Genomic DNA, 15,507 nt, shown 5'->3' with positions numbered 1-15,507 from the left:
AGGTTTCAAATGTTTGTGATGTGTTCACTGACTTTTCTCGTCCAGTCTGTTTCTCTCCGTTTGTTCGTCTGCCTCCATCAGCTCCTTCTTCTTCTGTCTTTCCTCTCTGCCTCCACATCTACGTTTGTCTTCTTTTCTTCCCATCTTTCCTCTCAACCCTTGTCTCATGTCTCTGTCCATCTTCCTCCGTCCCTCTCCACTCTCATCTTCCCGCCCTTCCTCCATCTCCGTCCACACTCTCACCTTCTTCTTCTTCCTCTCTTCCGTCCTCACCAGCCTTGGCGGCCAGCAGTGGTCAGCTGCCCATCTCCAGCCTCGAGGGGGCGGCGGGTCACATGCTTCTGGGCGGACCCGGTGGTGCCGCTTCCCTCCGCCAATCCCTCTTCCTCAACCGCCCCACCCTCCTCCCCATGGTGACCTGCTCCATGGCGACAGCCTCCACACCCGCCATCGGACTGGTCAGCGGCCCAAGGGCCACCTTCTCCCAATCTCCGACCTCCGGCGCCAGCAACCTCATGAGCCCGACCTCGTGCCCCGAGGAGTCCGCTTCTCCATGTTCAAGTCCCGCCTCTTTCTGTTCCTTCAGCGAAGCCTCGCCGCCGCCCCTGGGAGGGGCCATGGCCGAGTGATTCCTGACTGACAGCCAAAGTATCCTATCAGAGGAGGGCGAGGAAGAGGAGGAGGAAGAAGAGGAAGCAGAGCGTCGGAGGAGCTTTAAAAATCTAAATTTTACAACCTCGCCTTTCAACCAAAGCCATCTCTCTGTCTGATCCATCTCTGATTTCGTCTCTCTCTTTCTCCGTCTCCCCGCTGAAGTCTTCTGAAGCCAAAAATATAAACAGACGGATGAGGGGAGGAAGCAAAGAGAGAGGGAGGATGGAGAGGATAGAGAGAACTGCAGAACGGAGGGGGGGAATCTGAAACCAAATAATGATCTACAGCTGGAGAGGTGGCACTGAGGAGTGTTTCCGCTTGGCATCGGGGGGAAACGAACAGAAAAAAAAACTTGCTGAGCGAGGGCAGGGATGAGAAGCGAAAACTGTGTGTGAGAAGTGGGAGGCGAAGAGAAAAAAAAAAAAAGACTTGTTTAACAAGCTCGGAGGGTCACGTGGTTACGACCAAATGAAAGAAAGAAAAGATGCTCAAAGAGGAACACACACCGACAAAGATGAAAACCAAAATCTCCAAATACCAAAAACTGAAAACCAAAAAAAGACAAAAAAACAACAAACGGAGAGAAAAGCTTTAGTTCAAAAAGACTTTGACGTCCTGATCCAGGATCAGCTCACCGCTCATCTCATGTCATCTCAGTCATCGTTCTCGTCTTCAGTTCCAGATTTAATATTTTTCTATTATTTTGTACTCATCGCTGAAGTTTGATGTTTTACAGCTGAACCCACACGCAGGATATCTACCTACCTCTACCATACATTACAACAGGCGGTGTTTGTTTTAACCAGCCTGGAGTGGCAGACGGGTGGAGTCCACCACTAGAATTAACCAAACCTGTAGCGTAAAAACAACTACGTCACCAAACCCGCCCGTCTGGCACGTACACAGGATCAAACCAACCGTTAGAACAGGTGAACGTTGGTTGTTTAGCTGCTCCACGCTGATTTTGAACATTTCTGTCACTGTTATCTTTAATGTTCGCTCACACACACACCCAACAGTGTTTATACTGCCTACACACACACACACACACACACACCACAGGCAGATGTGGATTTTTTCAGCATTATTTGCCTTCTTTTATTTATTATCGCCCCCCCTCCACACACACACACACACACACCCATGTCATCATCATGTCATCTTCCAGACTGCTCATCTACCGCCAGACAGTCACTCTTGGATACCAAAGCATCGCCTCTGGCAGCGTTGTCTCTGGATTCGCCCGGGAGACGAGTGTCCAGACAAAAAACCTCAGCAGCAGCAGCAGCAGTGTCAAAGGGAAAACACACACACACACACACACACACACACTACATAATAAGAAAGAGTCCAAACCAAAAAGAAAAAAAAACCTTAAAAAAAAAGAACAAAAGAAGGAGGTGAAGCACCGGCGTTCCCCTTACTGCCCCCGAACCCCTGCCCTCCATCCCGCCCTCCCCACCTGCCCCTCTCCTTTGTCTCCAAAGATCAGATCAAAGGGCCAAAAGAAAAGAGGAGAAGAAGACGAGGAGGAGAAGGAGAAGCGGTCAGGAACGGAGGAGCCAAAGGTATGAAAAGCTGCAGGGGGAAAGCAAGAAGAAGAAGAAGGAGGAGGAGGAGGAGGAGGAAGAGGAGCAGGAGGAGGTGCGCTCAGAGCGGCGGACCAAATAACCAAAAAGTAACCCAAAAAACCAAAAGCTACTACTACTGCTACTAGTTATGAATGAGTGACTGAACCGTAACTAAACCAAATACAAACAAAGAGGGGGTGGCCGAGGGGAGGAGCAGGGGGGAGCGAGGCGCTGTCTGTCCGTCCGTCTTTCGCTGTGATTGCTGTTCTTGTATCGACAGACAGAACCGGTTCCCTCCCGCCCCTCGAGCCCGCGACCTCGGCTTTGTTCTCACGTCCTTTCTTTTTTTTTTTTTTTTTTCCTGGATGGCGAAAATATGGAATAACCTCAACAAAAAAACTGACTTTGAGAATATATATATTTTTGTTTTTGCTTTCCATAGTGTGTCTGTTAATGATGTATGGATTTGTCTCATTGCTTTCTACTTATTATGCGGCGGGACGGGGACGGGGACGGGAGGGTGGGGAGGTGTTTTTGGCGGCGTGTTGCCTGTTTTCATATCTTCTTGGCTCTTCGGTTTGTGCTCTGGGTTCTTTTTCATTTCTCGTTCACCGTCGTGAAAATGTAGCTTCCAAGATGAAAAAAAAAAACAAAGTTTCTTTTTTTTTTTTAGTTTTGATCCAGAATTTCGTGAAAAAGCCAAAAGTGAAAAACCAAAAGTGAAACTTTGTAGACAAACAACCAAATAAAACAAACCAAACCAATGCACAAGACGTACGAGTGTGTCAGCTGACGTGTGTGTGCATGTGTGTGTGTGTGAGCATGTGTTGGTATAAACCTTAACTCTCTTGCATACAAACATAAAACAGACTCTTTCTGTCCCGTAAAACACGATTCAAAGCTCAAAAACTCTGGATATTTTCAACCTGGACCCGATTTCACATCCAAACTTTTAACTTACGACTTCCTGTCCGGACGCTGGACTGCAGCAGATCTGCAAACAGATACTGAAGAGGTGAAACGTCTTCAAGTCCAGTCGCCCAGATTAAACTCTCCTCAAAGAAAGATGACGAGAATCTTTTAAAATGTAGTTTTTAGTTTATTTATGATCACATAACTTTCACTATTTATTTTTTAGAGGTGGCGGGCAGCTTCTGAAGCCTGATCGTACACTAGCAGTCAAAGACGTGCTTCATTTGACACTTTGAAAAGTTTAATAACTACGCATGAAACGTGAATCAACTCACAGATCTTAAAACACATTTGACATCCCGTGACTCAAAGTTATATTTTTATCACGGTCACGACGTTATTCGATTATACATCAGGATGATCTAAAGTCTGTAATTTATTATTAACACATGTTGGAAGGAAATACGTAATTCATGATCTTAGTTAACGTGCTGAAACATTGCGTCCGCGTTCAGTGAAGCAGCTTCATGAGGCCCAGGTTGAAAACAGAGTGGAGCTTCCATGTGACAGACACAGACACTGAAGCGACCGATGACAGAGATGATATGAGGGAGGGAAGCGTCTGACAGATTTAGAGGGAATGTATCCACTAGTTCTTCTTCTAGGTTTTTGTAGGGGGAAATAATCTATGTTGAACCGCTCTTACTTGTTGCTGATGTATAAAAAGGCTGGGACTATAATCCTTTGATGATGATGACGACCGAAGACGATGACTTGATTTAAGAACCAAAAGCTTTAAAACTCTTTATCTCTCACGGGCTCTTTGTTGGAAAAAAAATATTTGTATTTATTGTACGAGGGAGGTGTGTGCTTTTTTCGGGGATCGGGGGGAACAAACGCTCCGTTTGTATTTGAACTTCTTTGTCTCTCACCTTGGTTATTTATTGATTCTTTATTTATGTATTTATTGGATTCTATTTATGTCTTTCTGGATCTTTGTAATAGTTTTTTCAGGGTTTGTTGTGAGGCTTGTTACCTGCAGAGTGAGGGGGTGTTCTTGAGATCAAGACAAGAAGAGAAAGAAGTTGCCAAACGAATGTTTCAAAGCAAAACCAAACCTAAAGACTGTTGTTACCTGAGACAGAGAGAGAAAGTAGCAGGGAAACTGTGACGGAGGAAAAAAAAGCTCTTTCTCTATCAGCTCTGTGGGAAAGTTCACGCAGATCCTGGAGTGTGTGTGTCACTGATTCATCACGTTTACGGCCAGATATCAGACTGAAGAGTCGACAGGTTGCACCAGCTCTTAGTTCATTAAGATTATTTCATGTGAGTGTGGCAGCTCAGACTGACGGAGCTGATGTACAACATGCTCGACGTAAACTGGAAGTAACATTTCACACGTTACAATAACTGAACATGCATACTACAAACTGAAACTATTTCTAAGTCATACACACATTTATTTATTTATAGGTTTCATATTGAGTCTGGTGTGCCGTCAGTCATTGGAAAGTAAACTCAGCTGACCAGCTCAGCTTCACACACTCCAAACTGGGTGAACTGGTCGGTGCTTTTCACGTTTCTCGACTCTTCGTTTCAAATCCAACACTTCTGTCCCGTCGAGTGAGTTTCCTCCGTCCACGTCTCCTCCTCTGCTCTCTGAAAAGCTTTTCTGATCCCTCTGCTCCGCTTCAGGACGAGGGCTTTAACTCATACCTCTGATACTCTGATGAAAAAACCAAATAGACATTCAAGCTTTAATGACAAAAAAAAAAAAAAGAAAGAAAATAAAAAAAAAGATGTGACTTGTCTGAACTCAGGAGTGAGGGATGTGAAACTGGCCCTAGTCAAAGTTAGTTTGATGAAGAAGAAACAAAGATTTTCAGTAACCAGTTTGTTCTTATGGCTTTAACCTACGAGATCCACCGCGTGTCCGCTCGAGGACGTGGCTGCGTCCTGTAGAGAGGAAAGTGTGTGTGTACATTCAACACTGCTGTCGGAGGAAAACACTCGAACTCCAGGTTTAGTGTTTTTACTTCAAACACACGTGCTGGTGTGTTCCTCCACCCTCGGGCACGGACGTCGAACAAAACGTTTAAAAAAAAAAAGAAAAAATACAAATTTATATTTTTAAGATTTGTGTTTCGTGTTCTCCGGCAGCAGTGCAGCTCTCGTCTGCATGTGTGCCTGTGTAGCCCGACTCGGCCGTGGTGGACAGAGAATAATACCAAAGTTAAAAAAAAAACTACCACGGCGAGACGCTACACTACAAACACAACACACACACACTCACACACACACACTCACAGTCATTCCATGTGTATATAAACATTCAGGATTCTTGTTAGGGACTGTAACCGCTAAAATAAAAAGGTATCCAGCACCTGTCGTCGATATAAAACACTGTCGGATAATAAAGAGCACTTCAGGACAGTTTTCTACTGTAGTTCTTCTTCTGTGGCTGTGAATGTTAATTTTAATACTACTATGCTCAACTTTCCAAGTCACCGTGACATGAGACTCTTTTTTTTTCTTTGTTTTTTTGGCCTTGAGAACACAAAATGTAAAATCTAATAACAGAGTGGGAGGGCGGGGAAAAAAAGGAGAGAGTAACTTTCAGTCGATATCGTTTGCCCCGTGTAATCTTTCATTTATTTAGGAGAAGTTTAAAAAAAGAAACGTTTTCCTTTCTATTTTTTCTACAATGCAGCTTAAATCCAAAGGTTAAGAGGACGGCAAAGATAGATTTTACTGCTAAAGAAAAAACCTCAATAGTGAAAACCAAAGAGCTCCACTGTATCTTCTCACCTAGACTTTACTTTTCTCCGCATTGTACGACTCCCCCTGTTTTTATGGCTGTAAACTCCAAAAGTATTCTTTAATATAGCCTGATGATGATGGTGTCGGTGGTGGTGAACATAAAAGATGAGACGAACACCGCTCTGTAAGCTTTAGTATCTGTTTTCTGGGGTCCTTCTTTCTGTTTTGAAGTATGCTTACGATATGCTGTTTTTTGACCTCGAGGCTCTCTCTTGTCTGAGTTGATTCTATAACCTGATTCTGTTGGAAACGTTTGGGTTTGAAACTGTTCTCTACTGTCCCTTAACTCATCGCTATCTGTGTGCCTGTTGTTTTGGGGGCCAGGGAAACGGGGACAAAACAAACCTGTAAGTGTTAGGAATAAAGTGCGAATTTAGACCAACGTCCTCTCTGTGTCTTCTTCTTCTTCTTCTTTCAGTGACAGTGTCGACGTGTGAAAGACGAAATCAGACCGGACAATGATCGAGTGGTAACCTCTGTGAAGTGAAGCCAAAAAAAAACTGCAGTTCCTCTATCGTCCACTTGAGGCTGGCTCCAGAAGTGAGTCAGTCTCCATAAGTCCCCATGTTAGACAGCAGAAATAAACATGTTTACAGCCTGGTACAAAAAACAGTTTTGGTCTCTGTAGCTAATTTCCCCGTTCATGACAACTGTACTGAGGGTGAATTTATATACAACTCACCTGTTCACATTATATTAAGGCTTAAAGTTATGCAGGATTAAGAGCGTGGACGCTTTGACTGACAGGTGGGCGTGGTTACAGATGGTTTGTTCGACCACAAAAGCGTCCTTCATCGATATTTCGATTAGTCAGGAGGCGGCAGAGGCAGGACTGACAGATTCTGAGTCTGTCACACATACGCTGTCCATCCTTTATACTGTCAGTGGCACGAACGTGAATGTAAAGTTTAAATCACAGGTGAAAAATAATAAAGGTTACAAATACACATGTGGAGAGCAGAAAAGATGCATGTTATATGCCATAGACCCTAAACCTGACCCTAAACATTTGTCCGGACCTTTAAATGTTTTGGTTCACTCTCCTTTCCAGCTGCAGCAGCTTAAGAAAAAGCTCAGGTAAAAGCAAAGTGAATAAAAAGCTGGAAAACAAAATAAGAAACAACACTGACTGTTTGAAACAGGAAACAGTGACTTTACTTTCTCCTAATCCCTGCTGTCACTTCAATGTCGATATGTTGTTTTATGTTTTATTGAAACTAATGATGCTGTCTGAAACTGTCTGCCAACTCATTTCCACATTTTATGGTCATAATACGTCAATTTTGTGTTTCTGCTGCCTCCAAAAAATCTTTTAATGCTGCTTTAAATTCCTGAAAATGACAAATTCTCAGAGAATATTGAGGATTTTGACATGAGAATAAGTCAAACTCAGGATGATCTAAGTGGAAAATATTTGTCCTCCAAACACAAAAAGAATTCAGAAACACTCGGCTTCATGTTTTGTTAATTCAAGAAAATGACGGCGCGCTCGACGATGAAAGAACGAGACACAGAAGAAAAAAAAGAGACACTTCAGGCAGAGCGAGGACACGAATACCTTCATCTCTCCTGCTGTGGTAATTGTTTAAAACTCTGATGAAGACACTGTGAGTTGGAAATGTTTCTTTTCATTATCCAGACACTATTTGGCAAAAATAAAAAAACAATCCTTTCATATTTCAGAGCCCCGGATGGTTCAATTGTAGCCCAAACTTTGTTTTTGTGTTCTCCCGCCTCTCTGAACATGAATATGTCAATATCTTCAGGAGATTTGTGTCCAGTGGAAACAACGGAGCTAAAACACAGACGTCATGTGTGTAAGAGACAGAATCATCCTGAAATCAGCAAAGATCGTGAACATCCAGATCTGTAAGTCTTGAAATCATGTTGAACATCTTCCCGTCTCTGTAAATCCTCTCTCAGTTTTTGCTCGTCCTCAGTAGTTTTTTTTTTTTTGCACACATGCACTTTTCTTTACATTCATGTCAAGCGGTGCCAACCCGTGAATCATTCAGGGGGCCTGGAGCAGGACAAGAGCCCTGCAACCTGCCAGAGATTATAGATATTTAATGTGTCAGTGCTCGTGTTGAGTTCACTCGGGGGGTTCTAGCTATCGGCGGCCTTGCACACATTCACAGCTTATTTCTGCCCAGCATTACCGGAGCGTTCAACACAGCAGCAGCTGGAGCTCCGTGTTTCTGTTGTTTAGGGAGAAGAGAAGATCGAACTTGTTTTCTTTTCCAAGAAACTTCTCAGCCAGTTTCTGCATGCTTCCTCCTCCTCGCACTCGTTAGGCTTCTCTTTGCTCTTGTTTTCACGAGAGCGGGTTCGCAGCTTTGTAACGTCTCCGATCAGCCAAACCAAAAATCCCCACGGCTCCTTCCGTCTACAGTAAATCACACATCCGACTGCACATACAGATAGCTGCGGGGGTGAAAACTCTCAGTTCCTCGTCCAGAATATTTCTGGGTGCTGAGATTTTGGGGTCGAATCCGGTAATTCTCGCCGCGGTCGCCATTTTGCAGCAGTAACATAGTAACCTGAAAAACACAGAGCGTTTGATCTGAGAAGATTCTGGTCAAATCCAGAGTGCACGCTGTCATTTAGCTGCTTTTCCCTCTGTGATCCTCAGATGTTTTACACTGTATTTAGTTTGACTCGGTCCCAGTCGTTCGGTGGTGAAGTAAAAAGCACATACGAGGCTTCTGTGTCAAACGTGATGTGTAGCTCTGACATTCAGATGCCTCGCTCGTGAACCGATCTCATGAAATAATGATGCTGCTATTGGTCCTGGGTGGTTCAGATGTGGGTGGCCTGGTCTGTGTTTGTGTGTGTGTTTGTGTGTGTGTGTTTCCAGTCAGTCCCAGTCTCTCTTCTGGGAACTAACATGTTGTAACCCACAGGTCCCTCAGGAGCAGCTTCGCCGGCTGCGAGGAAGAAACTAACTCTGTCTCTAACACACACACACACACTCGGTCGCTCACAGTCTTAACTCTCTGTAACCGTGAATGAACCGCTGTGTTTGCACCTTCACACACTCTGCGTGCCAGATGTGAATGAGCCAAATGTTTGGGAACCAAACTGGAATACCAGGTGTGCAGCGGCCGTGAAATCAGCAGCTTCGGTCGGACCACAGCGCCGAGGCCGGAGGTCACAGAGCGAACTGATGAACCGCATCATCGATTCTGCTTAACGATTCGATTCTTTATCGATTCTCATTTGGGGAAAAAAAGGAAAACAAACCGTTTGATCAGCATCAGCTTTGTTTAGTTAGAAGTATCACGACCTTACAAAACCAACAGCGAGGTCAAAAGAGGCCACAGCCTGGATAATAGTAACGATGTGTAACTACCTTCAGTAGTAACCACAGAGCTGGTCATCGTCTGGCTGCTGCCGCTGCTGCCAGGTTGAGATTCATCTCCAGTCCGAAGCGTGTCAAAAACACGACATTCATTTTAAAATATTGCATGTCGTGTGCGCAAATGTTTCTGCATGTTCGTCGTGTTCCCACCCGACGCTGTTATCTCCACTTTGCAATGATTGCAAGTCGAGCTGTTGACGTCTGTTTTGGTGAAATGCAGCCAGACTTTGGAGCGTGGGTGACATTGTTTACTGCTGATTGCACTGCACGTGCCAAACCTGCGTTAAGTTACGTGGCGTAATTAGTCGTGCTTTCTGGAATCGATAAGAGAATCGTTTGATAAACTGCCAAACGATTTTGGAACGAACCGGTTCTCGATTCCCATCCCTACCGATAACTTCATCTGTTCCTTGTCAGCAAAACCTTAAGAAACTTTTAAAAGTTAAAAAGTATCTTCTATTGTTTTTTCTATGTATTGTTTTTACTCCTCAAAACTTTATTTAGATTTACTTAACAGATCCGAATGTTTGTTCACAGCAGCAGAGCTCCACCTCCCAATATTTACAGTCTCATAGGATGTCAGAGTCACTGATATGAAACATATCAACAACAGTAAAAGTCAAAAATGGGAAAATTATGATAAATATAAAAATCAGTATATCAAAATAAATGTTCAGAAAATAGATTCTCTGTGAAATCTTCCAAATTTTATAAATTACCTCAGAGATAATGTTTTTTTTAGACAGAATAACTCAGCTGAATATTTTAATATTTAACACAATCATATAAATCTGCATCTTTCTCAGAGCAGATATCTCTAAGAAGAGTCATGTTGTGAGAGGAAAGTCAGCGTGGGCGGCGTGTGTTGAGTTGTAGCATCAAGTCAAACACTAGATGGCGCACACTCACTATAGAAAAAAGGACTCAAACACTTTTCAACAGAAAGTACAGTGCAATATTTCATTTGTGCGCTCTGACGTCTGGTTTTAGATTTAGTTTAGTTTAATATCAGGTCGATGCCAAGGCTCCGACAAACAAGCTGTCTAACTTTTTATCCTCTCCTTCATCTGAAGGCTGAGCAGTCTGCTGAATCACATTCCTTCAGTCACATTTCAGACAGATAAAAGCTGCCTCTTGGATTTTATTTTTCAGGTCAAAATCTCTCCAGCTCTATCTGATGTTACAAGAATCCACGAGCTGTTGGAGTTTCAAGGAAACTGATGTTATTTTACAGCCCACGTATTGTCTCAGGAACATTAAGTAAGACCTCTGCGGAGTTTTTATTCTGTGGAAACCTCAGAGTAGATTTTTATATTTCACTTCAGCTGAAGGAGGACGACACACTTCTTCTTTAAAACTTCCAGGTTTTTGAGAAATGTAAGTTATGTAGTTAAAGAATCAAAAGTAAAAGCAGAAATATGCTCCCTGATGATTTATCTAATGATATTGTTCAGGATAAAAGTAAATCACATTTAATTAGAGATGAATCTGCTGGTAAATCTACGATAAAAGTGAGAAATGAATCTGAATCTGTCAAGTTTTGTCCGACCAAACAGGCAAAATCTCAAAATGACTCAGTTAAAATGAGGAAGGATGTTTGCATGAAATATGACAGTAAAGATTACGACTGAACCGCTTTCTGAAATGTAGCAGAGTCTGAATATAAAGTGCTGACACTTCACAAGTATTCAGTCACGTGCACGTTAAAGCTGTGTCACTGTAAACAAACGTTTCCGCCTGTTGTTTTGAATAGAATATCACATTATAGCTGTTTGCTTGTTTCGCCACATTTCACATGTAAATTCGGCCTCAGCAGTTAAACTGTCTCTGCGCTGTAAAACCGGTACAAACACTGGTCACACTGGTTTGACTCATTTTGAATAAATATTAAAATTGCAGGGCAAACAGCATCACACTGCATGCTTTCATGAGGCCGGGCTGGAGAGCTTGTATTTGTTGAGTTTATGTTTATTTAAGGTAACCCTCAAATGATTGGTGCTTCATTTGATCGGATGGCTAAGTATTGACAGGACCCGCCTGGATGTTCATGTTCACATGCATGAGTTAAAGTCAAAGAAGTATTATCAGCTAAATGTGCTTAAAGTGTTAAAAGTGACATATTAATTTTTGTACTTTTCTCTGATCGTTTATGCAAAAATTTAATTATCTGAGAGGTTAAAAGGGGAAATATCGTGTTGGTTGATGAGTAGCTGTGATTAGACACCGAGCGGCAATGTGCTGGGAAATGAAGCCAGTGTGGAAGTGCTTAAAAAAAACTGCAGTTCCTCTAATGTCCACTTGAGGCTGGCTCCAGAAGTGAGTCAGTCTCCATAAGTCCCCATGTTTCACAGCAGAAATAAACATGTTTACAGCCTGGTACAAAAAACAGTTTTGGTCTCTGTAGCTAATTTCCCCGTTCATGACAACTGTACTGAGGGTGAATTTATATACAACTCACCTGTTCACGTTATATTAAGGCTTAAAGTTATGCAGGATTAAGAGCGTGGATGCTTTGACTGACAGGCGGGAGCTGTCACAGATGGTTTATCAGAGCACCCAGGCTTCATTCAGCCGCCTCAGGTCAGGCGAGGTTTAATCTTGCTAATGTCTTTAAACGTTATAAAACATATTTTCCTCTGAAATGTAGTTAAAGTATAAAGTCAGGTCAGCTGGATCGGGCTGAAGCACAGTACTCGAGTAAATGTACTTTCCACCACTGGTCATATTCCGCACATTGAGTTTGTGTCAGGAGTTTAGTCAGAGCTAAAATTCTGCTTCCCCAGACTTTGGCTGCGTCTCTATCTGAGCTCCTTCAGATCAGGGTTTCCCCTCCTGACTGTCAGGATGGATGACTCTGCTGTGAACTGGCCCCCGGCCTTCCCGTGTCTGCATGAGAGCACATGGCTACGCGCCTAAAACGTAAATACACGAGCCAACGCGACACCACATCTGCTTCTGACGTTGGACTGTCTCTCTGAGGTTCTATAATCCAGACACCTCCAGACACGACGTCCCCCGGTAACCGCGGTGATGCACACAGTCACTCCGTAGCTATAGAAACAAAACTGTGCGCTCGGGGTTGTGTGGTAGGTGGCCGGCTGCTTGCGGTTGGCTGGATGGCTGCTCGGTTGGCGTGTTGTCGGCGCTTGGCTAATCACCGCAGCTCTGGTGTGATGTCTGTTGCCATCAAGCAGGGACTCGTGCATATTGCTGAGCCTATAGGCTGCTTCCCGCCCGGGGCCAACCCCCGCCAACAACCCAGCCAAACCTACACAAACACGGTGCCAGCCAATCTCAACCCAACTCAGACAAACTCAGTCTCAATCCAAACCCATCTAAGCGTAACTGTGTGCAGCCAAGCCCACCACACTCCACCCTGCCCTAACCCAACATTTGATATTTAATACTCTACACATAACTTAGCCAGCGCTCTCCTCCACAGCGACTTATAACTGCAAACGGTGGAAGAAATCATCCTAATTGTAGGTGGCAGGATCGCCCTGTGGGTGGAGGGAGCGTCTTGTTTCTGAAAGGTCACGCTCGATCGTATCGACAACCGATTTGTCTGTCAATCCACCGTAAGTGCTTCTGCGAGAGACAATAAACCGCGAACCGCCTCCGTCTCAGTGACTCTGAGTAAGAGTCGAAACCAGGAACGCGTCCAAGTATAACAGCAGCGTAAAAGACAATAAATTAGAGACAAATAAGTAGAAAAGGAGAGGAGAAAAAACCTTCTGTGTGAGGCAACTTTTCAGTTTTTATTTCAGAAAATGCTCTCGGCTGTGAAACTGGCCAACAAAACACTTAGTCAGAAGCTGAGGTTTAAAAAAAGAACTCGATTCAAACTGTTTTTATTCCATCTGAGTCAGAGTCACCTTAATCCCTCAGCACGGTCACTATAATTTGTCTGCAGGTACAGACGTGTTGACACACAGCAGGGCCGCACATGCTCGTATAACACGGGACAGTAGACTATACATGTCAGTGCGAATATATACATCGTATTCAAACAATAAAGACACGCAGGATGTGCAGGAAAGACGCTTCTCGGGTCTGTTCTCGTCGCGTGGAGAAGGAAACAGGACGGAGTGACGGAGAACAGACGGCGAAAGGAGAGGATGGCGTAGAGAAAGGAAGCGAGGACAGAGAGAGAGCGGGGAGATAAATTCAAACTCCACAGACGAGAGTCGCAGCGGGGAAAAACAAACGTTACACACTCCGCGCCTGCAGCCTCGCATCCAAGCCGCAGAGTTTCTAGATCAACACTCCACCAAATCTGAGCACCTAGTTAGTATTTTCATTGGCCTGACGCTGCTGTCGACTTTGACATACTTTTCTGTATCTGCTGTCAACAGACAGTAAAACTGTATGAATGAAGTACTGTGAGCTTCTGCAGGGAGCAAAGGGCCCGTCGCTATCACTGCTACCGAGTTTGAACACAGATTAACAGTCCTGAATAAATTCAGGGATGTTTTTAGGGACTAATTCTGTTACTTTCTAATTAGTTTATCACTATTATTATAATTTGAATACTTTATCTTTAAACTATTTCAAAACAAAAGCCTCAAAATATACTTAAAGTACACAAAATGCAGAATGGAACTTACATTCAGCAAATATCAAAAGACTTAATTATTTTTTATTGAGATCAAACTGGTCTTAAAACTGGACTCGGTTCAAAGGGATGATGATGTTTCTCTGTGTCTGCCGGGTGTCTGAGTGTGTTACAACCATAGACTGTGTAAAACGTGGATGTCGTGTCCGCGACGTCCCCCACAGTGTGGTGGCTCTCTCGGTCCGTCGTCTAATCCAGACTAATCCAAGAATAAGACCTGGAACATGTGTGGAGCTGTGGCCGGCCTGGGACTAAAAGCTCCAGGTACTTTTGGCAGGAACTTCTGAATTTTCAAGGAACTAAAAGTGTTCTTCATATCTGTGTTTCCACCGTGCAGCATTGTGAAGTCCGCGAAAGAAAGATTCAGTCATCTTCCCCAAACTTCCTGTACTTTTCTACAGTACTACCACCTCCAGCTCTGACTTTTTTTGGGGGGGTTCCTTTGGGAAAACTTTTGTTCTGGAGTTTTCCTGCTTCCTATAACATCTTTATCTGAACACTGTTCATACCCACCTGACCGACCTCAACGAGTTCAACGCGTGTTCCCTCAGGACAGCTGAAAGCGATTCTGGGAAATGTAGGAGCTCACTTATTAAGGCATGGAGCGGATTGAATGAACATGACCGCATGATGATACGTAGTCTCAGTACACAGGTCTGCGGTTTGCTTCAGACGTACACGGCAGTGTGTTTCTATACTGACGGGGTTGACGGAGCAGTCTGGGTATTTGGGGAGTGTATTATTGGGAGGAAGCTGCGCGTGGTGCCAATAGGAATAGGAAGAGGGAGTTCCTCCAGAGATAGACGGAGGAGACCGTTAACACATACACACCGAGCTCTATATAGACTGACACCGTTCCTCACATACCTCGCTCTCGCTCCGACCGTCTGCCTGCTCCACTTTCTAATCCCCCCTCCACCCTCCACCCTCTCTCCACCCTCTCTCCATCTTGCCAACTCACACTTCTCTCCTTCACTCGCTGATTCCTCTCGTCTGTGTACTCGGGTTTCCCTTACTCATGTCCTTCTTCTCCTTCTCTTCTCTCTCCGTTACAGACTTGGCACGGGGCCTCAAATAGGTCAAATATAACTCGCATTCCTCTCTGCAGACCCTCTTCCTCCCCAAGGACTGAATGTGGCCTCTATCTGTCTATCTCTCTCTCCACATTAAAGCTTTATTGAATGTGACTCTGCCGTCTTCTCTGACTTGCACCTAATTAAATGCTCACTTCTTTTTTTCCACCGCCACTTGGCCACAAAGTGTTTGAGGATCTCCAGTGCAATTCATTATGCAGAGCATTAATCCGCGGTGGTTCATTAGTGAGTAATCAATATATATATATATTGAAGTGGTTATCAGGGTAAGAGCGCGTAGGACAGATTCACAAGTTTAAAGCATTCCTGATTTCAAGTGCACTTTTTCTGAGAGCGTCCTTTTCTGTCAGCAAACGGTGAACTCACCTGTTCACATTATATTAAGACTTAAAGTTATGCAGGAGTAAGAGCGTGGACGCTTTGATTGACAGGTGGGTGCTGTTACAGATGGCTTGTTTGAGCAACCAGGCCTCGTTCAGC

The 15,507-nt window shown here is 44.0% G+C and overlaps 1 protein-coding gene across 10 annotated transcripts in view; it reads left to right on the top strand.

Moving 5' to 3' along the window:
• Positions 1–15,507, top strand: part of pou2f2a (POU class 2 homeobox 2a) — an 80,363-nt gene that overhangs the window by 61,726 nt on the left and 3,130 nt on the right. For 6 of the 10 annotated variants that reach the window (XM_019270812.2, XM_027286616.1, XM_027286615.1 and 3 more), the window contains one exon: positions 277–6,339. The exons of 1 other annotated variant lie outside the window; for it this stretch is intronic. In XM_019270812.2, coding sequence (XP_019126357.1) covers positions 277–629 — 353 coding nt within the window. In that variant the 3' untranslated portion in view covers positions 630–6,339. Of the gene's footprint in view, positions 1–276; positions 6,340–6,375; positions 6,511–15,507 lie in introns of those variants that run through there. 3 more of the 10 variants (XM_027286619.1, XM_027286620.1, XM_027286618.1) reach the window with 3 other exon arrangements.

Source organism: Larimichthys crocea, chromosome XIII, assembly GCF_000972845.2.
Source record: "Larimichthys crocea isolate SSNF chromosome XIII, L_crocea_2.0, whole genome shotgun sequence".
NCBI lineage: Eukaryota > Metazoa > Chordata > Actinopteri > Sciaenidae > Larimichthys > Larimichthys crocea.
This window is presented reverse-complemented; position numbering and strand designations above follow the sequence as displayed.